This window comes from Acanthochromis polyacanthus, chromosome 17 (genome assembly GCF_021347895.1).
Source record: "Acanthochromis polyacanthus isolate Apoly-LR-REF ecotype Palm Island chromosome 17, KAUST_Apoly_ChrSc, whole genome shotgun sequence".
Taxonomy (NCBI): domain Eukaryota; kingdom Metazoa; phylum Chordata; class Actinopteri; family Pomacentridae; genus Acanthochromis; species Acanthochromis polyacanthus.
Genome location: NC_067129.1, coordinates 18,488,506 through 18,513,592, shown reverse-complemented (window position 1 = coordinate 18,513,592; position 25,087 = coordinate 18,488,506). Strand labels below are relative to the sequence as shown.

Here is a 25,087-nt window from a genome sequence, read left to right as displayed (position 1 = left end):
AGGTATGTATCATAGCCTCAGCCACTTCAGCAGTCAAAAGTGTTGGATAATATCATTCCACTCATCCTCACTTTCATCCTAATTTAGACTTTTCTTTACATGGTTAGGTTTACAAGGCAATAATTAATCAAGCTCCAGAACATTGTAGATGTTTTAGTTTTTCACATGCAAAAACAAAAACATCATCATGCACATTTACTGTCAGCTTTGACTACTGTTGACGTCCCGAGCAGCCATGTTGGATTATGTGGTCGGACAGGGTGAGGTAATTCTGACTTTCCAAGTTGAAAATTGTTGTTCTGGTTCAGAACTTGGAAATTGTAAATGTTCCCCTTCACTTTCATTCAGCTAGAGCAGCCATTTATTCCTTTTTATCTTGTCTAGTGCATATGAATGTTACATTTTTGCCATTGATAATTTCTAATTCAAAATGAATCAGCAACCAAATGCATTACAAACTGAATGGAATTTCAAAAATGACTGTAATTTGCGTACTCATACATGGTCTAGCTATATAGCAGGTATCAAACCTCATCTTATTTTAGGGAACAGGGGTTTGTAGGTTTATCTGCCAAATATTCATGGTGTTAATGATAGTATATTATTTAAATCAGATTCATACTTAGACATAGAAGCATCATAGTTTCATTTCACATGTATGGAGTAGGCGTAACAGTGCAAAATTACGTAAATGGTCGGATCTAATGCCAATGTTCTGCACTGTACACGTTGCACATGGTAATACTGTAGCCAATTGCTTTGTCTGAATTTATTTTACTTGAACTTCGGTATGAAATATGTTGTGTTGTCAATGCTGAATGCCAGTCTAGTTTTGCAGTCTACTGATGCATGTGACTGCTGAGACATTTATGGAAACCTGTTCAAGTGTAGTGTCTGAGTTTCTGCGTGTGAAGCGTTTAAAGGACATCTCTTTCTGCATGTACGTCTGTTATACGTCCTGCCACCCACCATCTCAAGTAAATCCTAAACCTGTTGGAAATGCCAGTGTACTGTAATGAAAAGACGATGACTCATTTGTACAAAAGAGCCACTGAAAAGGATCAGATTGTTCACAAACTTGACATCACTTTTGTGAAGATTCATTTCCTTTTGTTGGTCCAGCTGAGTTCACACTCTTCTTTCCTTTTTGTATTTTCTTGCATTGTGGGCAAACCCTCATTTTTTCTTTAAATTCTGTCTCCTGTGTTTTGTTGCTCTGTCCCTGATAATCTGCCTTTTTTAGGCTGGCAACATATCCAGTTGTGCTGCTTCTTTTCACAGCTCTCACAAAGATGAGACAAACCATTGCTGTCGCTGAAAAGTATCCAGGTGAAGGCCTGTTATGACACAACACAACTGAAATGTCAGACTCATTCTGTGGGTCAATAAGCACCCATTTTCACAGTTTTTGTTCCTTTTTTTTTCTGGTTTTAATCACTAATATCCTTCACATAGCCAACTTACACTCCTTTTAGACAGTGTGGCTAGCACTGTGCTGCTATTTTTACCGTGCCACTCTTTGACTAAAGTGCTCCTCTCCTGGGATCTAAACAGGATTGTGCGAACAACCACCTAAAGTCACGAAAGCTATGGACTTCCTGCTGTCCGTTTTTATTTATTTTGCCTTTCTTTCGTGTGACATTTAGGGTGCTGTAGCATCAAGACCTCCCAAAATGCAACTGTGACTGTGGGAAAATAAATAGAATCTATAAACATTAAATATAGACAAGACAGCATGAGGAGGAGAAAAATAGACGGAGGAAGCACTGCGTCATACTCTCCCCGAGCATTTCCCCAGTTCACTGGAGTGAGAAACAAAAAGCTCTGTCTCCACAAGCAAATTGCAGCCTTACATAACCTATTTTAGAGTCATTTTAAGATACAGTAGACCATAGTGTTTATGGGTGATTACTTGCGTATATGTGAGTTTGGCACAAAGTGCGGTTCTGCTGCAGCAATGATAGCTTCTCACTTCGGGTGGGTGTCTGATCACCAGAGTGACAGAAAATGGGCTTTCAAGATTATGTGTGTACTTTCCAGCTGTGTCTGTGCAGATGATTCAGGTGATGCTGGTAGACTTCCATTATTGACTCTGTTCCACAACGTGTTTTCAATCTCTCTTCATTTGCAATTACTTCTTCATGAAGTTTTTCATGTAGTTGCACACCATTTAACTTGCTATATATTGAGAAACATTATAAACGATGCTGAACTCCTTATCTATCTGTTTTTATCTGCACACTTTATGATGGCGACTTAAATACAAGCAGCAAAATTTAACACAGCAATAGTGTTTCAAATATATTAACTGAAAACCTACTTTCAAATGAAACTGGGAAAGATAATACAGTACAGCCTGATACTTTCGGTTCATGATGTGATTCATAGATTGATTTAAAATACATTTCTGCTGTTCATTGGGTATGATATGATCTCTTGTATATTTTTGTAATGTTAGGTAAAAGTGTGTAATTTCAGAGAAGGTGCTATTTAAAGTGTCCGTTTAATATTAGGCACTTATATTACAGTGTAGAGAGCATTAAAAACGTGATAAAAACCAACCATCTGGGTTCCAGTTTTACCTCATAACCCATCAACCTTAACTTCCCCTCTTTTTTCTTTTTCACCAGGCTATTCACTGGATCATACAACTGTGTTGCCTCTAAGGTAGAGTAAAGCACATCAGTAAGACCGAGAGTGAGGAAGCACAAATGCAACACAGGAGGAGGGAGCATAGAAGAGGGGAGGGCGGGTACAGTGGTGGCTGCTGGCGCTCTCTGCAGCACAGATCTGCTGAGAGTACCAGAGTAGCGCTCCTCCACAGACCACAGCCGCAGGGCTCCCACTGCAGTTCAGAGGAAAACCTCACTCAGAAACAGACACTGGAGAAGAAACGGCTCATCTCACAAGACTTGAAGACAGAAGACAAGACAAGACAAAGAAGAGGGCAAGAAAAGACAAAAGGCAGAGGGAGGTGAGAAGAATGGCATGAGGTTCTCTGCTGTTTCTTGGACGAACAGAACTTCAAGGGGGATGGGGCTCTTCCCGTTCTACTTTTGGAGTTCATTTAATAATTTATCTTCTCCCTCATTTTGGTCTGTGGAACACAACTTTGCTTTTTTAAAAGTTTGACGTTTTCTTTCCATTCAACATTTCCTGCCTGTTTGGTTGTTTCTGGTGGTTCTAGCACCAGTTTAACACTTTAAAACTTGACTGCAGTGCATGCGTGTGGTTGCGTCTTCGTAGGGGATGTGAAGATGTGTGTCTGAATGAAAAATGAAACGTCAGGGAGATAACATTTGCCCAGATGTAACTGCATGAAAGAATATTATGAGTGTTAGTGGAATATGCTCTTCTTTTTTTAAACACTAGTGCAAAAGCTGAATTTTTGCAGGTGACTTCTTATTTATTTCAGTTTTTACTTTTGTTCTCCACAAGGACGCCCTTAAAGGACCTCATGATGTCACATCACAGAAACGACTGAGGCAGATTCTTCGGTCCAATAAGGATCCAGTATTCTAGACGCTCAAACCTTTTTTGAGATCTGTCGGAGGAAACCTGCCCCGTCTGCCCCTGCCTTTACCTCAGGATGGCTGGCTGTACCAGCCGCTGCAGGCAGGGGGTGCTCAAGTTAATCCAGTCCCTGCAGAGATTGGTCTCAGGAACCCTCACAAAAGGTACTGTGGCTTTTTGCAGATGCTCTCACGCATTTCATGACTTCACGTGAGCTTGATTAGATACAGTATACATGGGTACCTTACTGTATGTTACAGTGAGTAAACTTGTTGATGGTGTTTGCATCCAATAACATGTTAAGAAAAGCAACAATAGTGTCAAATGCCACTGCCACTTTCCCATTATTTGATCAAGTGAAACATGTTCTTATCCAGCTGGTGCTGCCATGTGGTCAAGGTCAAGATTCAGTTCCCACAGCAGCCATGGTGTGGTCTATTCGTCAACAGCCATGTGTCCTGTCATTGTGTCCTTGAGCAAAACACTGAGCCTTTGCTGTCCAGTGTAAGTCTGTAAGGGTTTCAGCTCATAAGAATATAAACATTACCATTTGCTGGATGATGCCCAAATGTGCCGTTTGATGTTGGAATGTAACACATTCCTCGAAGTGAATGCCAGCTGTTGGAGCTTCTGGTGTCAATCACAGAAGATTTGCATTACTGAGCTCGGTTTGTGTAACATTGGCTGTACTGTAATTTGTACTGAGCTTGTGGCAGCTATATTGAGTCATCAGCTCAGGTTAGTCAGATAAAGTCTGAAGATTTCTGTTTTTTAGGGTCAGTGGTTCATAACCTGCAGGTTCAAGACAAGACTGACGGGTCAAAAAATATTTCTGTTTCACATAATGGACTTTCCTACCTTTCTGGCAAAATGGAACATCCTGAAAAGAATTCACTTGCTCATTCAGCTGCTCACGGTTCACAACAAAGCCTCTTTAGACATAGGATAGTGACATAGCAGACTTCATCAGTTTGTTTAAAATGACACCATTTAGTCATTCCGACAAAGATCCCTTTTATGTAAAGGTTCCTCAAGGCTTCATTTACACGTCTATGACAGTGGTGGAGAGAGCCACAGTACATGTGCAATAATTTCTTTACACACCAGATTGGACAGTACAGCAAGGTTAAAAGGAGCTGCTAATTAAGATGACACTCGAACTGAACTAATGGTAAGCTCCTTAAATTATAGCTAGAAACTAGTTTTACATAGTCAGACCTGCCTTTACAGCTCTATGTCAGTACTGGACAAGATTAGCTTAATTTCCGTATAACTGTCCTGCAAATTTGCAGCAAACTTTTCAAATGGCATAAAAAGGCTAGCAATGCAAATTAGGCTTGTTTCCTATAACAACCGCAGAGTAGTAGAAGCCACATTGCTAACTGCTTCACACAATCAAAGAAGGAACAAACTAAAATTTGGCAATTTACATCAGAATAATAGAGAGAAGTCTTCAGGAACTGTTTTCAGTCGTCCAAGGTGTAATTATTCTTTCATGTCACCTGTTATTGGGCATGTTTCCTGCTGCCCGGAGGCAATGACAGGGAAAGAAACTAAAACATCTGATCAGTCTTTGCTTGCTTTCGTGTTTTTCGGGAAAAAATCAACAACCACAAAGTGAGTGTAAAAAGTTTCGGAGGGAATTGGGAATTTTTTGGAACCAGACCATTTCCATTAACTTTTACTAATGCTCTTCTTTAAAATGCAGCAATAACTGTCACGCTCCTCTGGCTGCAGCAAGCCGGCTCGTCAGCCAGATGACTTACGGCTGTGTGGAGCAACACAGCCGGAGCTAGTCACTAGTCAGTGCAGCATAAAGCCTGGCACTCTCTCTGCATTATTGCCCCCATACTCTCCACCATGCCATGCATTCTGCTACCTGCTCCATGACGTTTGCTGTCTCTTAGACGTCACCCCCCCCGGACTCTGTTTCTCTCCGGAATAATCCACGCTATGCCCCGCTCCTCGGACCCCGTTGCCCCTCCCGGATGAAAGTACCTGCTCCCCTGCCATCGTCTCATTCCCCACCAGCTCAGTCTGCCCTGTCCATTCCTGTCCTCCATAACCCGGACTGTATGTAAACCACCATCCCTCTCTTCGGTTGATTTTTAGCTTTAGTTTCTCCTCGGCCTTCTTGTCCGTCCTTTGTTTAGTTAGTTTTGTCTTATTTGATAGTTTTTGTCCTGGCCCTCGGGTCCTCCTTTAGTTGGTTTAATTTCTTTCCAGTCCTCTTCCCTCCTGTTTTATTTAAGACATATTTCTGTTAGAACAATCCTCCTAATTTAATTAAAGTCATTATCAGTTTACTCCGCTGTCTCCGCCTGCTGCATGGGTTCACTCTCTTGTTCGTGACAATAACACTACTGCAAAGAAAATGCTCATTAAAATCTGCGTGCAGCAGGCGTAAACTAACTGTGACGTCACCCGTTGGTTTCAACGCCGAGAAAATGAAGTCCGGATTTTGCTACTTCCTGGTCGCCGTTTTGGATTTTTTGGAGCCAGTGACGTAAAAAGCGTCATCAAACAGACTGAACCGGAGAGCAACTAGGGGCAGGATTGGCTGAGGATTCTCTTATCCCACCCACATTTTACCGCAGAGGCTTCTGTTGCTGTCTATCAAGTATAGCCACGCCCCCTGGCTCCGCCAACTTTAACGATTTATTTAAAAGTCAGTATTAATTTATTTTAAGATCGGCCACCTGATCTCTCATTTTGACCATGAAAACTAACGGGAAAAAAATCCTGAGCTGTAGAAAATCAGTCTATCAAATTTTATTTTCTCCAAAAATGAATTGGGGAGTCTATGGAGAAAAAGCTTCTTGGAGTCAACCCTAGCGGACGGAGTGATATTGCAAGTTTTTGACACTTCCGGGTGGGCTTCAATTCTGGAGCCAGATGCTACGTCCACTATATATACAGTCTATGGCGTGCAGCTCACACTTGTGATAATGTGATACAAAAATGTTACTAGATTGTCATGACAACTTTTACATAACAGTAACAACCTCATGTCCTTATTCAGACATTAAGTAGATCAGATTAATGGAAAAGAGTGCATTCTGCAAGATGCTAAATACTGTATTATTAGTGAGAGGTCATCAGGACACTTCGCTTAATTTAAGAAGCCAATTCATGCTGTCCACATGCTTACAAGATTGTGTGTCATGTACATTTAGTCATGTGACTAGATGGAATGTACATGCTGCAAGCATGCGAACTGCGCATGTACAAGGAAAACAAATGATCAAAACAAATGCTTCTTAGGATAAGAAGCTGCGTGAGGAAATTCTCAATCCTACCTGTTTTGTTTACTATTAAAACATTTGTAATTTAGGTGGTGGCTGCTTGACTTGCAAGGTGCTTTGATTTGTAACTGTATGTTCCATTACAGGCCCAAACACAGCGGGGAAGTTCCAAACTCACTAGAAATCCTGTGCTGTGCCCGCCTAGTGTGCACAGCTCACCTCAAAAATAATCATCTGTAAGTAGATATCCTGTAAAAAAACATAAAGTCACAGACAAGCTTTCAGGAAAATCCACAGGAGCTCAACATGTTTTTCAGTGTTTGATGTGAGGGGCAATATGACTGGATGCATGCAGACTGTCACGTACCCTCTCATATGTATATTGTAGAATTTATGGAACACGTGCTGTTGCCGTTTAAAATCTGCAATGAACAGCACACAGAGATGCAGAAAACCATGAAATGGGCTGAAGAGGTCACGATTTATTTCAAATTGTTGGTGATTTGTGTTTTTTTTTTTATCTCAAAATACTGTATGCTTGTACACCTAAATTTACCTACCAACAGTACGTATTTTAATGCCATTAGCTTGCACACTAAATATTTTATGATATGCCCTAATGCCCTCACAGATTTCCACCCCAACAAAGGTAAATCAGGAGGCGGGTAAATCATATATGGTGCTCTGGTTTCTTTCTAAGTTAAAACGAAGGACTTCGATTAGACCTCTGTTGGACATCCTGTGTGACCATTGTCCACCTTCATGACCTGAATAGTGAGATCATGTCAGCATCATTCATACACCCTGCAGGCATCAGTTGAGATAAACTTTCAACCTGTCTTCTTCATCTTCTGCGTGTTAAAAGCACTGGCTCTCCTCCCTTCCACAACCTCTCTCATCCTACAGTCCAAAGTTACTTTTCACCTCAGCAGCAAAAATCAAATGCTGAGTCAGAGTGCAGCTGCAACTCAGTCACGACTGATAAAATGCACGGCTCCACGCTCACTTTCAGACAGACCTGCGGTCGGGTATAAATTTAAAATGAAACCGACGGACATGAATGGCGTAGAAAATATTTGTGCAGGTGGTTCTTCATTTAAACACTCAGTGTGAGGCATGAATTTTAGGTTTCTATATTGTTTTTATGCCATCAAGAAACATTTGGATTCTCTTACTACCTACCTCTAAATTATTTGTAAGTGCTGTCAGGAGTGAATTGCTTACAGGGCAAAGCAGTGAACCTGACAAAGCAAACATGCAAAATGAGCAACATTCACATCAGGCAGAGCTGTCAACAAATACACACAAACCGTATGATACCTGTATGTCTTCACATATATTTAAAGAAAAAACCTTCATTGTAAGAAAACGGCTTCATGACCAGTCTCTCGTGAACTTCTATTCCTCATTACCTGTGATCTGGTTCTCCAGTAGAGAGTGTCTGTGTCTGTAATACAGGAAAGAAAAGGCAGGAATCAGATACAGTAAGATTAGATGAGATTAGACAGCTTTATTAATCCCCATGTGGGAAAACTGATTTGCTTCCAATTCAGTTTATACAGACAACAAACAATATAGACACTCCATACACAGACAATAACAAACAACAACGATATTAAAACCTGCTGAGAGTGAACCAATGTGGTTTAAATGGGTGGCTTAGTCAGCTGCTGTGTTTTTCCACAAATAATACAGCCTCCTCATCGCTGCATAGGTTGACAATCTGGGTCATGCAATGCAACCACATTATCTATAGTGTTTCAAAACTGAAATAGTTCCAGACCTACTTATTCACTAAGGGGCTAATCTTCAGCTGGTTGGACTCATTACCAAGTAATATGATGCAATGTTACCAGATGCCAAAATTTAGAAGAGCAAAGAGGAACAGCAAACAGCCGTGAGGAAGATCTCTGTTTCTCTGCCATTATTTGTCAGTAATCCTGCTCTCTGCGTCCTTAAAGGATGAGTAGTTGATGAAATGGAGTGGGAATTCTATAGAGCATCTAGTCCCTTGACGCTGCGCCTCTGCACATGGTTGCTGCCTTTCTCCAAATGTTCTTTTGTGCTTTGCGGCTTTGCTGCACGTGGCACTGACCTTTTCTGACTTGAGGTTAAGATGCCTGTGCATTGGGCAGCACAGAGGCCATGTCTTCATTTAGTTTCATAATTAAATGTCACAGAGTTAATTAAGAGCCTTTAGTCCAGTTATAAATTGTCTAAAATGGGGGATATTAGTTCATTCATTTCTTGTTTTTAAAACTGATTTTGGAGAGAAAAGGATTTTTTAGCACAGCATGATGAAATGCATGGATTAAAATGAATTTCACTTCATCAGTTTCCCATGGATGTTAATGGACACGCCAGATATTTGATCTGCAGATTCCAAAGGGGTGGACACACTAACACAAACCCTTGTGCCCCCCACGGAAGTCAGTACAGAAACGCTATAAGAATCCATTAATATTAACCTTCTGATATAGACTCAATCACAACTCAGTTTTGCAAGTTATCTGTGTGACAGAATTCTAGAAATCACATTATCTGTAACCCAAAATGACTTGGAGATTCATAATCTGGATGAATAAAACACCAATCCGCAGACATCTATTTACTGATAGACATAGAAAATTAGTACTCAAATAGACTTCAATATCGAGGCCAGTCTTTTCAGAAAGTTTGCAAATCAGTCTGCTGTGAACAAACGCTTTGAAGCATCAGAAAGTTACAGATTTACATTTAGTGATTTTTTTTTCCACTGTTACCCTGTGCAGTAAAAAAAATGAATAAATATTTTAAATTTTGTAGGTTTATATTCAGATTTTTTTCTCTAAAAGCTGTAATTGTGTTGACTGTTGCTAACAATTTTGGATCATGCATAGTTAATTTAATCTGGACAAAATATACATTTTGAGCATATTCCCATGCAAATAGGGTCTGAGGACAATTGTTACTAAAGAATGCTTGCAAAATCTTCATGCATGTTTCAAAATGTCACTGATCCTTTATATATGGCTGTAGCACGTGATACTGTTCTTCTTCTGTGGTGGTGGTTGCGTTTAAAATCGAAATCTCTCTGCTCAATTTACTCATAATCATGTCTCAGTGCATCACCGGTGCAGGATGCAGCAGAGGAACAGCACATGCTATGATATGCATGGAAGAAGACATGAGAAAATGCACACACAGTCACCTTCACACACGCAAGCATCGCATTTAGAATGAAAAATGCGAGCCCCCTGACTCCAGCACGCCACCAGTTTGGTTTGTTATGCGTGATGCCTGCACACACTTGCATACATAGTGAAATGAACTGTGAAACTCAGCCTGTTCACCTTTAAAATGCTCTACTTACAAGTTCAGCAGCATATATATTCATCTGCAGCCCTTTAAACATTGTGAGCTAAGAGTGCCATGGTTGGAGAAACAGGGTTGAGGATATGCCTCAGGCTTGAAGCTGGTGCTCGCTGTTATTCATAGGTCCCTCGCAATGTGCTGCACTGTTTAAACTCTTGTTTCACATTGCTTTGTTGGTAAAATGGTTTCAGCTTGAATGAAAAAGCTTTAACTGCTATGTTATCTGAGAAACACTAATGAAGCACAAGAGAATAGGTTGTCCTTTTCCCTAAACAGCTTCTCAATTTAAAAATAAATAAATAAATATGACAGCTGAATACTATTAAGGCTATGTTTGATTTACGGATATGACAGAAAATTTGTCTGACTGACAAGTGTGGAGTTTTTTTCAGTTAATTAATTATCATTTGCGTAGATAATGACTGACCTAAGAAGGTAGAATGACCCAGAACCCATAGTTTGCAGCGAATTCAGGCCCTAACCATCTATGCATCATTTTAAATTGCATGAACATGAAAATGTACGTGCATAAATATGAAAACACTTAACCAACACTAATTTTGACATTTTTAACATTTTATGATTTAATGATTAAGCACATGGTATACAGACTATCTTGAGCAAGAGCTTTTCTTCAATGCTGCCTATTAAGCAAAGGAAAAACATTTAAAAATAAAATACTCCTTTTACCTCCCGCACTGCCTGTAGGCACCAAAGTCTAATTATCACACTTGCACTTGTTTTATGGCACTTATCCAAGCTGTTTTCTCCTGACTAGATCCTTGCTTGTGTTGTATCTCTCAGATGTACGCCGCTTTGGATAAAAATGTCTGCTGAGTGAAATTGTGGAATCTAAAGGAAAGAACGAAACTAATGAAAACACTAGGAGGAAAATTAAATGATGGTATCACGCCGTGAATGAATCTTGTGCCCATTGTCACAGTCAGTTGATCCATGCCGGGTTATATCACTTTTTTAAATAAAAATCTTAGATTCATGTTACTTCTGCACAACTAGTTTTTGCACATTGGTTATCCAGACACACATTAATGTCTCTTGTAGAGTATCATTACATCTGGTCGTGATGAAAACCTATTTTTATAGTTTTTATTGGGTGTTATAAACTTGTATTCTTATATCTATAGATTACTTTTAGTTTTGTTGCCTGTTTCAGCACCACAATAGGAAAATCCTTAGTGTTAGCGCTTTGTGTGGCTAATGTTGGTTAGAGTCCCTATATTATCAGAGTACCGACAACTGGGGATTTGAAGCCATTTTGTTTCCATTCACTCAATATGGGATGCGCAGCGCCAGGTGCACATTCACGAAAACTAGTTATTTGTGGATTGTTTACTGATTTCAAGACATGTTTTGGACAAAATATTTTACTGGCTTGTTTTGTCTGGATGTCCAAGGTTGGATTATGGCCGTTTTTTGTGGAATATTTTCATCTGTGACTAGTTTTGAGCCTTCAAAGGTGAGTTGTGCTGTTTACGTTATTTTCTGTTTGTTGGACAAATGTGTTTATATTACCCGTTGTGGTAATCACATCTTAAAGTGGTTTATACCGGCGGATTCATGAGAATCTAAGCTTTCCATGGGTGTATAATGTTTCTATCATCGAGTTTGCAGCTTCGGTCAATTTAGTAAAATACGTTTTCCCGTCCGCCTGTACGGTGCTGCAGCTGTTAGCATGTGGCTAACAGCAAGCATCCTCATGCTAACGGCGGCTAACAGCCCAGAAACAACCGAGGTGAAATTGGTTTTATATTCGACATTCGCTTGTTTTTTCCGTTTCTCGCCTTAATAGCGTTGCGAAAACCGCACCGATTCCAGCAAGGTTGGTATTATTTTGTACAGTTAAGTCAGAGAGACATTTCACAGTTGCCATCAACTCAACAACCACAGTAATTGTGGCGAAAACTAAAAGGAGCAACGCTGAATGTCCGTCGGAGTTCCGTGCGGCAGCCGGAGCGTTTAGGGACTGTCGCAAAATTGCAATCGGTGATTTTTCTGTTTGGACAATCAAGGAGAATAAAACCCTCATACAAATACTGTCTGTTTAAGTTTATTATACATCTTTCGCAAGCATGATCTAGAAGAAAATGCATTTAAAAACACCTCACAAAGAAGAAGTGTTCAGTCAACAAGAGTTATTTATATTTCCATTTTTGGAAATTTCTCTCGGAGATTCCAGCCGACCAACCACAAAATATTTGTCGTGTTCTGCTGTTCTTTGACGACCATTATGTCCTACAAATAAAACATTTAAATATATATAAGAAAAAATGCATGTCCATTGAGTGTGATATTGATATTTTTCCATTTTATTATGAAATAGGTCACAACATTTTAATCTGACCAACATCAATCTACTCATCATCTATTTCTTTGGTTGTTATTGATCTTTCACAAACATTATCTCTCAGAAAATCATGTATACAATATTCTAGAAACTGACTAATCACTGAACATATTTTTGGAACATTTCTCAGTTTTATTTTGAAATAGCTCACAGGAAACTTGACCGACCGACACCATTCAACTTGTTATCTGTTGTTAAGGTCAACATTGATCTTTCACAACCATTATCTGTAAGAAAATCCGCTTAAAATATTCCCAAAACTATAAGTAATAACTGTGTACATTTTAGGCATAATACTCAGTTTTATTTTGAAATAGCTCACGGGAAACTTGACCTAAGGACACCATTCAACTTGTTATCTGTTGTTAAGGTCAACATTGATCTTTCACAACCATTATCTGTAAGAAAATCTGCTTAAAATATTCCCGAAACTATAAGTAATAACTGTGTATATTTTAGGCATAATACTCAGTTTTATTTTGAAATAGCTCACAGCAAACTTGACCTAAGGACACCATTCAACTTGTTATCTGTTGTTAAGGTCAACATTGATCTTTCACAACCATTATCTGTAAGAAAATCCGCTTAAAATATTCCCAAAACTATAAGTAATAACTGTGTACATTTTGGGCATAATACTCAGTTTTATTTTGAAATAGCTCACAGGAAACTTGACCGACCGACACCATTCAACTTGTTATCTGTTGTTAAGGTCAACATTGATCTTTCACAACCATTATCTGTAAGAAAATCTGCTTAAAATATTCTCAAAACTATAAGTAATAACAGTGTATATTTTAGGCATAATACTCAGTTTTATTTTGAAATAGCTCACAGGAAACTTGACCGACCGACACCATTCAACTTGTTATCTGTTGTTAAGGTCAACATTGATCTTTCACAACCATTATCTGTAAGAAAATCTGCTTAAAATATTCCCGAAACTATAAGTAATAACTGTGTATATTTTATGAATATTACTCAGTGTTATTTTGAAATAGCTCACAGGAAGCCTTCAGTCAAAAAAGTAAGAATTACTCAGACAGACTAGGTAATCAGTGAACATAAGTTTTTAGTATTTCAGACATTTTTTTTCAGTCTTTTGTTTTATGTTTTGTTTGTTTCATTGATTTGTTTTATTGAACAACTTATATGGTCGTCATAATCTGTTCTTAATTCCATCGTCAACACACATGAAACTTCACAACGCGTGTGTAATTATGTTCTTTATTTTTTAATAGCAAACAAAGTTTCTCCCTGTAGATGTGCATATTCATCAAAATAAAGATTATTATAATACAGGAATATAATACAGTACGATAATAAAATTACCGTTTTTTCACCGTATGTGATGGAACTTCACCCATGTGATCCTTGTCAATGACTACGTTTATATGCAGTCAAAAACTCTTCCATAACCAGAATATTAGCAATAACCCGGTTGCGTACGGCCATGTAAACACCCGCAAAAACCCGAATATGCTCATATTCCGGTTTTTAAAAACCCGAATAAGACCCCTGGGTTACTCCTTTTCTAACCCGAATATCTCGTAATATAAACACGCATCGGAATGTCCCCATAGAAAGAAACATTAATTTGCGTTCTGCGCATGTTTCATCCGAAAGGAATCTTGGTCTTTCAGTACGGCAACTACTTGTATGCCGTGTCTGGCGCGCGACCCACCGGAAATACACAAGGAGAGGTAAACAGAAGAAACGGAAATGACGCAATTTGCATCATGACGTTGTCTGTGCATCACGGTTTGGATGGGAATATCCCAATTGATTACGCTGATCATGTAAACAGGAGTAACTCTGTCTGTTTATGCACGTAAACGGGTTATTCCAAATGTTTCAGAAACTGGAATATTGACCTTAACCCGAATATTTATGGCATATAAACGTAGTCAATGATGCCCTTGGCTACACCTGTGAATGAGTGAAATAGTTTGCCTAAATGTCATACAGTGGGTACGGAAAGTATTCAGACCCCTTGAAATTTTTCAATTTTTCAATTCTACATTTCCAGTGGGCCCACCACCGACAGGGCAGGAAGTCGGGGTTGGGTGCTATGCCCACCGGGCAGTAGGCAGGAGCGGGCGCCTGGGCGTGCCACCCCCTGGTGGCGTAGACTAGCTCTGGGGACGTGGAACGTCACCTCACTGGCGGGGAAGGAACCTGAGCTGGTGCGGGAGGTGGAGCGATACCGGCTCGATATAGTTGGGCTCACCTCCACGCACAGCAAGGGTTCTGGAACCAGAATCCTGGAGAGGGGTTGGACGCTCTCCTACTCTGGAGTTGCCCAGGGAGAGAGGCGCCGGGCGGGTGTGGGGATACTCACAAGCCCCCGGCTGAGCGCCGCTTTGTTGGAGATCTCCCCGGAGAACGAGAGGGTCGCCTCTCTGCGACTTCGTGTTGCAGGGGGGAAAACTCTGACTGTTGTCTGTGCTTATGCGCCGAACAGCAGTTCGGAGTATTCGGCCTTCTTGGAGTCTCTGGGTGGGGTCCTGGAAGGGGTACGGCCCGGGGATTCCATAGTTCTCCTGGGAGACTTCAACGCTCACGTGGGCAACGATGGAGAAACCTGGAGGGGGGTGATTGGGAGGAACGACCTGCCCGATCTGAACCCGAGTGGTGTTTTGTTATTGGACTTCTGTGCTAGTCATGGTTTGGCCATAACAAACACCATTTTCGAGCATAAGGTTGCTCATAAGTGTACTTGGTACCAGAGCACCTTAGGCCAAAGGTCGATGATCGACTTTATAGTTGTATCGTCAGACCTGCGGCCGTATGTCTTGGACACTCGGGTGAAGAGAGGTGCAGAGCTGTCAACTGATCACCACCTGGTGGTGAGTTGGATCCGATGGCGGGGAAGACTGCCGGACAGACCTGGTAAACCCAAACGTGTAGTGCGGGTGAACTGGGAACGTCTGGCGGAGGACCCTGTCCGTAGGGTTTTCAACTCCCACCTCCAGAAGAGTTTCTCCTGCATCCCGGGGGAGGTTGGGGACATGGATTCTGAGTGGTCCATGTTCAAAGCCTCCATTTCAGAAGCAGCTGTTAGGAGCTGTGGTCTGAAGGTCACTGGTGCCTGTCGTGGTGGCAATCCAAGGACCCGCTGGTGGACACTAGCGGTGAGGGAGGCCGTCAGGCTGAAAAAGGAGACTTTTCGAGCCTGGTTGGCTCGGGGGTCTCCTGAAATTAATGTTTCTTTCTATGGGGACATTCCGATGCGTGTTTATATTACGAGATATTCGGGTTAGAAAAGGAGTAACCCAGGGGTCTTATTCGGGTTTTTAAAAACCGGAATATGAGCATATTCGGGTTTTTGCGGGTGTTTACATGGCCGTACGCAACCGGGTTATTGCTAATATTCTGGTTATGGAAGAGTTTTTGACTGCATATAAACGTAGTCATTGACAAGGATCACATGGGTGAAGTTCCATCACATACGGTGAAAAAACGGTAATTTTATTATCGTACTGTATTATATTCCTGTATTATAATAATCTTTATTTTGATGAATATGCACATCTACAGGGAGAAACTTTGTTTGCTATTAAAAAATAAAGAACATAATTACACACGCGTTGTGAAGTTTCATGTGTGTTGACGATGGAATTGAGAACAGATTATGACGACCATATAAGTTGTTCAATAAAACAAATCAATGAAACAAACAAAACATAAAACAAAAGACTGAAAAAAAATGTCTGAAATACTAAAAACTTATGTTCACTGATTACCTAGTCTGTCTGAGTAATTCTTACTTTTTTGACTGAAGGCTTCCTGTGAGCTATTTCAAAATAACACTGAGTAATATTCATAAAATATACACAGTTATTACTTATAGTTTCGGGAATATTTTAAGCAGATTTTCTTACAGATAATGGTTGTGAAAGATCAATGTTGACCTTAACAACAGATAACAAGTTGAATGGTGTCGGTCGGTCAAGTTTCCTGTGAGCTATTTCAAAATAAAACTGAGTATTATGCCTAAAATGTACACAGTTATTACTTATAGTTTTGGGAATATTTTAAGCGGATTTTCTTACAGATAATGGTTGTGAAAGATCAATGTTGACCTTAACAACAGATAACAAGTTGAATGGTGTCCTTAGGTCAAGTTTCCCGTGAGCTATTTCAAAATAAAACTAAGTAATATGTCTAAAATATACACAATGATTACTTATAGTTTTGGGAATATTATTAGCAGATTTTCTAAGTGATAATGGTTGTGAAAGATCAGTGTTGACCTTAACAACAGATAACAAGTTGAATGGTGTCGGTCGGTCAAGTTTCCTGTGAGCTATTTCAAAATAAAACTGAGTAAGATGCGTAAAATATACACAGTTATTACTTATAGTTTCGGGAATATTTTAAGCAGATTTTCTTGGAGATAATGGTTGTGAAAGATCAATGTTGACCTTAACAACAGATAACAAGTTGAATGGTGTCGGTCGGTCAAGTTTCCTGTGAGCTATTTCAAAATAAAACTGAGTATTATGCCTAAAATGTACACAGTTATTACTTATAGTTTTGGGAATATTTTAAGCGGATTTTCTTACAGATAATGGTTGTGAAAGATCAATGTTGACCTTAACAACAGATAACAAGTTGAATGGTGTCGGTCGGTCAAGTTTCCTGTGAGCTATTTCAAAATAAAACTGAGAAATGTTCCAAAAATATGTTCAGTGATTAGTCAGTTTCTAGAATATTGTATACATGATTTTCTGAGAGATAATGTTTGTGAAAGATCAATAACAACCAAAGAAATAGATGATGAGTAGATTGATGTTGGTCAGATTAAAATGTTGTGACCTATTTCATAATAAAATGGAAAAATATCAATATCACACTCAATGGACATGCATTTTTTCTTATATATATTTAAATGTTTTATTTGTAGGACATAATGGTCGTCAAAGAACAGCAGAACACGACAAATATTTTGTGGTTGGTCGGCTGGAATCTCCGAGAGAAATTTCCAAAAATGGAAATATAAATAACTCTTGTTGACTGAACACTTCTTCTTTGTGAGGTGTTTTTAAATGCATTTTCTTCTAGATCATGCTTGCGAAAGATGTATAATAAACTTAAACAGACAGTATTTGTATGAGGGTTTTTTTCTCCTTGATTGTCCAAACAGAAAAATCACCGATTGCAATTTTGCGACAGTCCCTAAACGCTCCGGCTGCCGCACTGAACTCCGACGGACATTCAGCGTTGCTCCTTTTAGTTTTCGCCACAATTATTGTGGTTGGTGAGTTGATGGCAACTGTGAAATGTCTCTCTGACTTAACTGGACAAAATAATACCAACCTTGCTGGAATTGGTGCGGTTTTCGCGGCGCTATTAAGACGAGAAACGGAAAAAAACAAGCGAATGTCGAATATAAAACCAATTTTACCGCGCCCCAGAAACAAGTGAACAACACGGAGCCTGTTCGGGTCATATGAGGCTGATAAGTGACTGCAGGTTGGACGGAAAACAGAAAATAGGAAACAGAAAACTGTCAGCTGTTTGTTGAATTGGAAATCATGTGAATGAACAGGGAGGCTGTTGTCGAAGCTCAGATCATACAACCATGGAAAGCTTACGGGCCGCTGAAGTTTAACGGGGTAACCCGTTAAACTTCAGCGGCCCGTATTTCATGCATCTCTATGAATGAAAATGGTCAAAGTCAAAATAACCACAACTGCCTAAAATCACATCAAACTTTTCTATCTGTCATTCACCCATACATCATAACATGAAAGTATATACATGGGACTAACCTGGCACAAAAACGACGATGAAGTCGGTTTCCATTCCACTCGCCGGACTTTATTTTCCCAGTTTCCTTCTTTCACTATTACTGGGAAATGTAAACATGTGGAATCCCTTCTCCGATCGATTTGTGCACCCAAACGCACAACAGCCCGTCATTTTTCAGGTATTTATGAAGCCAAAAAAAACCTAGAATTACTCTCTGCGTTGTAAACAACGTTAACAGGCATAACCAGCGTTCATGAATTGGAAACAAAATGGCTCCCATAGATCACGTGACCAAAATTTTTTGGACCAGTCATGTCGATACTCTGATAATATAGGGACTCTAATGTGGGTACCATTACCCTTAGCTTTGATCCTATGCCCACAGGTAAGAGCTCTCTGGAAAGTGTGAAGGTGAGGGACAGTCAAAGAAGATGAAAAGTTTAAGACTGATTTAAAAACAGTAAACAATCACAGTGTGTGGTTTATTGCTGTGCTTCCGTGCAGCCTAAATTCAGCCAGTGTTTACATCTGTTTTCTTCTCTTCTGCTCTTTACAAGCCAAATAACTACGTTAGAGATACAAAGTTGTGGTCTAACACACTTATTATGGTGTCAGCTGCCGAACAGTAAACTGTTTATTGCAGCGCTGTCCATCACAGGTCCAGTGACGGTTTTCTTCTACAAAGGGGCAAGGATGGTTTTCAGAGCCCATTTCGATCAGCACTAATCAGGGCTTATACAGTTGTAGTAAAATTAACCATTTTTGCCACATCTTGAGCTGAAAAATTGAAAGACACACTATGAGAACACATCAGACTTTTATTAATGTGCTGAAAAGGGGCACAATGCAGGACCTTTATAATGAATACAAGTAAAAAAAAAATCCACGCACTGTTATTAAAGTATGCAAATAAATGAGTGGCCCTGTTAATGCCCAGCATGAACATGCATTTGGGTGATCCAATCACAAGTGGACAGCTCCAAGTGTGAATGCACCGAGGCTACGTTCAGATCGCTCAGACAACATTGTTGAGGTCTTGGCTACGTATGGCCATATTTATATAGCGGTGTGCATGTAAATGTGTCATGTGGGTCACACTGAGGGAACACCTACTCAGCTGATGTCCTCAGTGTGAGCAGATGTACTGTATGTATCTTCTGAGTGCCAGTGGCATTATATCAAAAGGCAATATGGCTTCTTGTGGATGGAGTACACACGGAGCATGCTGTGTGAGTACCACTGGCATCACACCGAGGAGTAGACCAGACACAGAAAGTGTATTGCTGCCTTTGTGTGTCTAGTTAAAAACAACAATGCATTCAGTCTTTGTAAGCTTCAATAATGTATGCATTTGTTTTATATATATATATAGAGAGAGAGCTGAGTGGTCACTTGAGACACATATTAAGTCGCACTCTAAAGCCAGGTGTTAATTGACACACAGTGCTGTGAAAAAGATAGCTTCTATTTCTGCATATTTCTTACACTTAAATGTTTCAGATTATGAAACTAATTCTGATATTGGATAAAGATACCCCAAGAAAACCCAAAAACGTTTTTTAAAGATTAATGCAGCACTGTATTTAGAGCCATCCATTTCTGATTGGACCACCCAAGAAGTCTGTTTTTCTTTCAGGAGAAGTGACGTGCAAAAGGCAACAAAACAAACCAAAACTGCCAACAATAAAAATATACATGCCTTCCTGCTTTCACTTCTCTTTGTTCTAAGCCCCCTTCCATGAGTACACACTTCAGAAACGCGAAAATGGTCAAACTTCAAGTCAAAAATCAATTGTGGCTTCAACGCCACAAATCATCGCCTTCATCACCTGCTCTGGATGAATAGGCCTGTAATTGGTTAAAATGTCCAATCACGGTCTCCATACGGTCTTGCTTCTGAAAACAGAGCCAAGATGATGTGCAAAAGTATAGTTGCCTCTCATACCACCTGCATTACAATATGCTGAATCATTAATATGGGATTTTGCCCAACGGCGCAAAAGACATTTCTGCCTACCCCAGCTTTAATGCCAGGTGTGAACACAGTTTTTCTGCACTGCAAGATAAAAAGTTGTGGCTGTATTTCTTAATGCAGGCACTCAGAAATATGCCCTGGCTGGCTGGCTGGCTGGCTGGCTGGCGATCGTTACACTCAATCAAAAAATTTGAACATGATTTTATTTGTTCGTAAACTGTATGTGGTGTGTAGTCATTTTTTTGCAGATGTGTAATTGTCTGGGACTGCACAGTGGTGTACTGGTGGTTAGCACTTTCACCTTATAGCTAAAAGATCCCTGGTTTGCATCCCGACCTTCCCGGGATCTTTCTGCATGGAGTTTGAATGTTCTCCCTGTTCATGCATGGCTTTTCTCCAGGTTCTCCAGCTTCCTCCCACCGTCCAAAAATATGCTGAGGTTAATTGACTATTTTAAATTGCCCGTAGGTGTGAATGCGAGTGTGATTGTTTTTCTGTATATGTAGCCCTGCGACAGACTGGTGACATGTCCAGGTGTCCCTTGCCTTCACCCCAAGTCAGCTGAGATAGGCTTCAGCTCCCCCACGACCCTAATGAGCATTGAGAGGTATATAGATAATGGATGGATGGATATAATTGTCTGTTTGAGCACGACAATTTCTTTTATAAAGTTGCTGCTGATCAATCATACCACTCCTAGATATAAGGAATTGGAGATCAAGAAGCAGTATCTGCATGAAAATGGATAGTATACTGTAAAAAATGACTACATTTCATTGGATTTAAAGCTGGGATATTGTTGATTGATGACATTTTCCTGGGCACTGTTCTTTCCTTAGTGCAACTTCATCAATCATTGTCAAGCTGACTGGGGTATTACATTAAAACTCTATTTCTAAAAAATTATTCAAACTTCACTGCTAGTCAAAAGTTTGGAATCACCTTCTCATTTACTTTTTTTTTCTTGATTTTCAGGCCTATTTACATTGTAGATTCTCTCTGAAGGTATCAACACTATAAGTGTACACATATGAAATTATGTAGTAAACAAAAAAGTGTGAAATAAATCAAAACATGTTTTATATTTTAGATTCTTCAAAATACCCACCCTTTGATTTGATGACTTTCAATGAGCTTCATGAGGTAGTCACCTGATATGGTTTTTAGTTTACAGGTGTGTCTTGTCAAGGTTAATTTGAGGAATTTCTTGCCTTCTTAATGGGATTGGGACCATCAGTTGTGTTGTGCTGAAGTCTGGTTTGTACACAGTTGACATCCGTATGTGACAACTGTTAGAATTCATATTATGGCAAGAACCAATCAGCTAAGAGAAACGATTGTCCATAATGACTTTAGGAACCGAAGGTCAGTCAGTCTGGAAAATTGCTTTTAAACTTTGAATGTATCCCCAAAAACCATTCAACGGTACGACAAAACTAACTCACATGAGGACCATAAGACCAAGACTCACCTCTTCTGCTGAGGATAAGTTCATCTGAGTCACCAGCTTTAGAAATCGCCACACAAAGTTCTAGTAGCAGACACATCTCTACATCAACTGTTCAGAGCAAACTGCGCCAGTCAGGTCTTTATGGTCAAATAGCTGCTAAGAAACCATTACAAAGGAAAAGCAATGAGCAGTTATATCTCAGAATAGCCAAAACAACATTTTATGTTTTGGTTCTTATTACATACGTGGACAAAATTGTTGGTACCCCTCAGTTAAAGAAGGAAAAACCCACAATTCTCACTGAAATCACTTGAAACTCACAAAAGTAACAATAAATAAAAATTTATTGAAAATTAAATAATCAAAAACAGCCATTACTTTTAAATTGTTGATTAACATAATTATTTAAAAAAACAAACTAATGAAACAGGCCTGGACAAAAATGATGGTACCTCTATAAAAGATTGAAAACTATTTGACCAGAGTGACATGATTAACTCAGGTGTGTCATTTAATTGACATCACAGGTGTTTCCAAACTCATAATCAGTCAGTCTGCCTATTTAAAGGGAGACAAGTAGTCACCCTGATGTTTGGTGAAAAGGTGTGTACCACACTGAACATGGACAACAGAAAGCGAAGGAGAGAATTGTCCCAGGACATCTGAAAAAAAATTATAGGCAAACATCTTAAAGGTAAAGGCTATAAGACCATCTCTAAACAGCTTGAAGTTCCTGTGACAACAGTGGCTCATATTATTCAGAAGTTCAAGACCCACGGGACAGTAGCCAACCTCCCTGGACGTGGCCGCAAGAGGAAAATTGATGACAAATTGAAGAGACGGATCGTTGGAATTGTATCCAAAGAGCCCAGAGCAACCTCCAAAGAAATTAAAGGTGAACTCCAAGGCCAAGGTACATCAGTGTCAGATCGCACCATTCGTCGTTGTTTGAGCCAAAGTGGACTTCACGGGAGACGACCAAGGAGGACACCACTGCTGAAAAAAACTCATATAAAAGCGAGACTGGAATTTGCAAAAATGCATGTTGACAAGCCACAAAGCTTCTGGGAGAATGTCCTTTGGACAGATGAGACCAAACTGGAGCTTTTTGGTAAGGCACATCAACTCTATGTTGATAGACTCAAAAACCAAGCATACAAAGAAAAGAACACTGTCCCTACGGTGAAACATGGAGGAGGCTCAGTAATGTTTTGGGGCTGCTTTGCTGCATCTGGCACAGGGTGTCTTGAAAGTGTGCAAGGTACGATGAAATCTGAAGACTATCAAGGCATTCTGGAGAGAAATGTGCTGCCTAGTGTCAGAAAGCTTGGTCTCAGTCGCAGGTCATGGGTCTTCCAACAGGACAACGATCCAAAACACACAGCCAAAAACACCCAAGAATGGCTGAGAGAAAAGCGTTGGACTATTCTAAAGTGGCCTTCTATGAGCCCAGATCTGAATCCCATTGAACATATGTGGAAGGAGCTGAAACATGCCATTTGGAGAAGACACCCATCAAACCTGAGACAACTGGAGCTGTTTGCTCATGAGGAATGGGCCAAAATACCTGTTGACAGCTGCAGAACGCTCATTGACAAATACAGAAATCGTTTAATTGTAGTGATTGCCTCAAAAGGTTGTGCAACAAAATATGAAGTTATGGGTACCATCATTTTTGTCCAGCCCTATTTCATTAGTTTGTTTTTTTAAATAATTATGTTAATCAACAATTCAAAAGTGATGGCTGATTTTGATTATTTAATTTTCAATAAATTTTTATTTATTGTTACTTTTGTGAGTTTCAAGTGATTTCAGTGAGAATTGTGGGTTTTTCCTTCTTTAACTGAGGGGTACCAACAATTTTGTCCACGTGTGTATACACATTGAATAGGGAAATGGGTTACTTTTGGCTTTCATGTTTGAATTGGTGAAGAGAGACACTCGCTTTAGAGACTGATTCAAAATCTTAGTTATATATTTTTCATCCCTCGTATGCACAGTCTTGCCGTTGTGGCTTTTGTGTTGACTCAGACTCAGGGCCAATCGGAAACAGTAAGAGTGCAGGTAAAACAGAAGCCCACTCATCCGGCCTCATGCTGCAGCTGTCTCTCACTATTACAAGCCACATGTGTCCTCTAAGTGCATAACCTTGCAGCAAGAGTCACATCACTCTACACTGTGGCGACAGATCCAGATCTATGGCTCGAGCCCGTTGAACGTAGCGTCTTTTTTGACCAAGACTATAGCAGGATTGCACGGCATTGCTCGATTTAGGTGAACCTTCCTCCCCAAAAACCCCTTCTCTCCTTTTACCTCTCACTCACCATTCCTGTGGCTGTAAAAGCAGTGGATTGGAGCTGACAGTGTGTGTCTCTGCTTTTAATTTTTTACATCACCTCACTACATACTTTTATGTAACCGCCTTCTTCTAGATTTATTTTTATCTCTTGCTCTTGCTTCCTCTGTGTGCATGTGTTTCATTCTCCTCATTAGTTCTGTTCAACCACATTCTCTTACTGTATTTACATGCAGAATCTTCTTTGAATTGGCAACTTTTTGATGAGATGAGCCGCGTGGAGATGACTGTGTGACGCGTCATAGCGTAGTACTTCTAGGTTCCGCTTACATATTCATGTGTTGTTGGACTCTGTAGATTTTAGCTCATTGTGTGTTGAATCAAGAGCCATAATGAGCTTGCAAGGGCGACTGGTGCTGCTGGTTGTATCAGGAAGCATTATACTCTGCTGCCACCTGTTGTTCACCAAGTAATACTGCAGCATTACAAAATGGGACTGAGCTTGCTGCTTAGGGAGTTCAAAAAAATAACAGATCCTCAAAAAAGTTGTGACCGCCTGTGTGGGCTGAGGTGGCCAATTAAGCACAGAAACAACTGCTAAAATGCAAGACACCCTTTAGTTGTGCTACTTTTCTGCTTTATTTGTGGCTTTGTGGCTGCGCTGACCTACATCTATCAGACTGTCCTCCTTAGACACAGCTGACAAGATGTTTTTAAGCTGCTTAGTGAGTGCAGCCAGTAGTTTTCCCAGTCTGTGAGAATTTAGGTGAAAATCTGGTTTGTTTCTTTTTTGGCCTTAATCTACTGTTTAAAGGGCACTGCTCAATGCGGTGTGAGTAAATACAACATGGAAACTAACAGGACTCCAGACTCCACACGCCTCTCTTTTCACATGCCATTTTCAATAGAACTGAACAATTGCTTGATTTTCAAAAATTTCAAGTTGAAACAATTATCAAATATCAAAGGCTGCAGCTTGCGATAAACGTCATGCAGGACGTCTGAACCAGAGTTCAACCTGTATCAGCAAATCCTCCTAATGTGACTGCAACGTTTTTAATGGTATCTAATATGATATTGTTCCATCACATGTTCTAAATCTATTACACAGTCAATATTAAACTAGGGCTTG

General features: G+C 39.9%; 1 protein-coding gene across 3 annotated transcripts in view; it reads left to right on the top strand.

Annotated features, from left to right (window-relative positions):
* The first annotated feature begins 2,750 nt into the window (after nucleotides 1-2,750).
* kcnip1b (Kv channel interacting protein 1 b) overlaps nucleotides 2,751-25,087 on the top strand; it is a 38,677-nt gene continuing 16,340 nt past the window's right edge. Inside the window, exons 1-2 of one of the 3 annotated variants that reach the window (XM_051937513.1) lie at nucleotides 2,751-2,974; nucleotides 3,439-3,677. In XM_051937513.1, coding sequence (XP_051793473.1) covers nucleotides 3,590-3,677 — 88 coding nt within the window. In that variant the 5' untranslated portion in view covers nucleotides 2,751-2,974; nucleotides 3,439-3,589. Of the gene's footprint in view, nucleotides 2,975-3,438; nucleotides 3,678-11,463; nucleotides 11,590-25,087 lie in introns of those variants that run through there. The other 2 variants (XM_051937514.1, XM_051937515.1) reach the window with 2 other exon arrangements.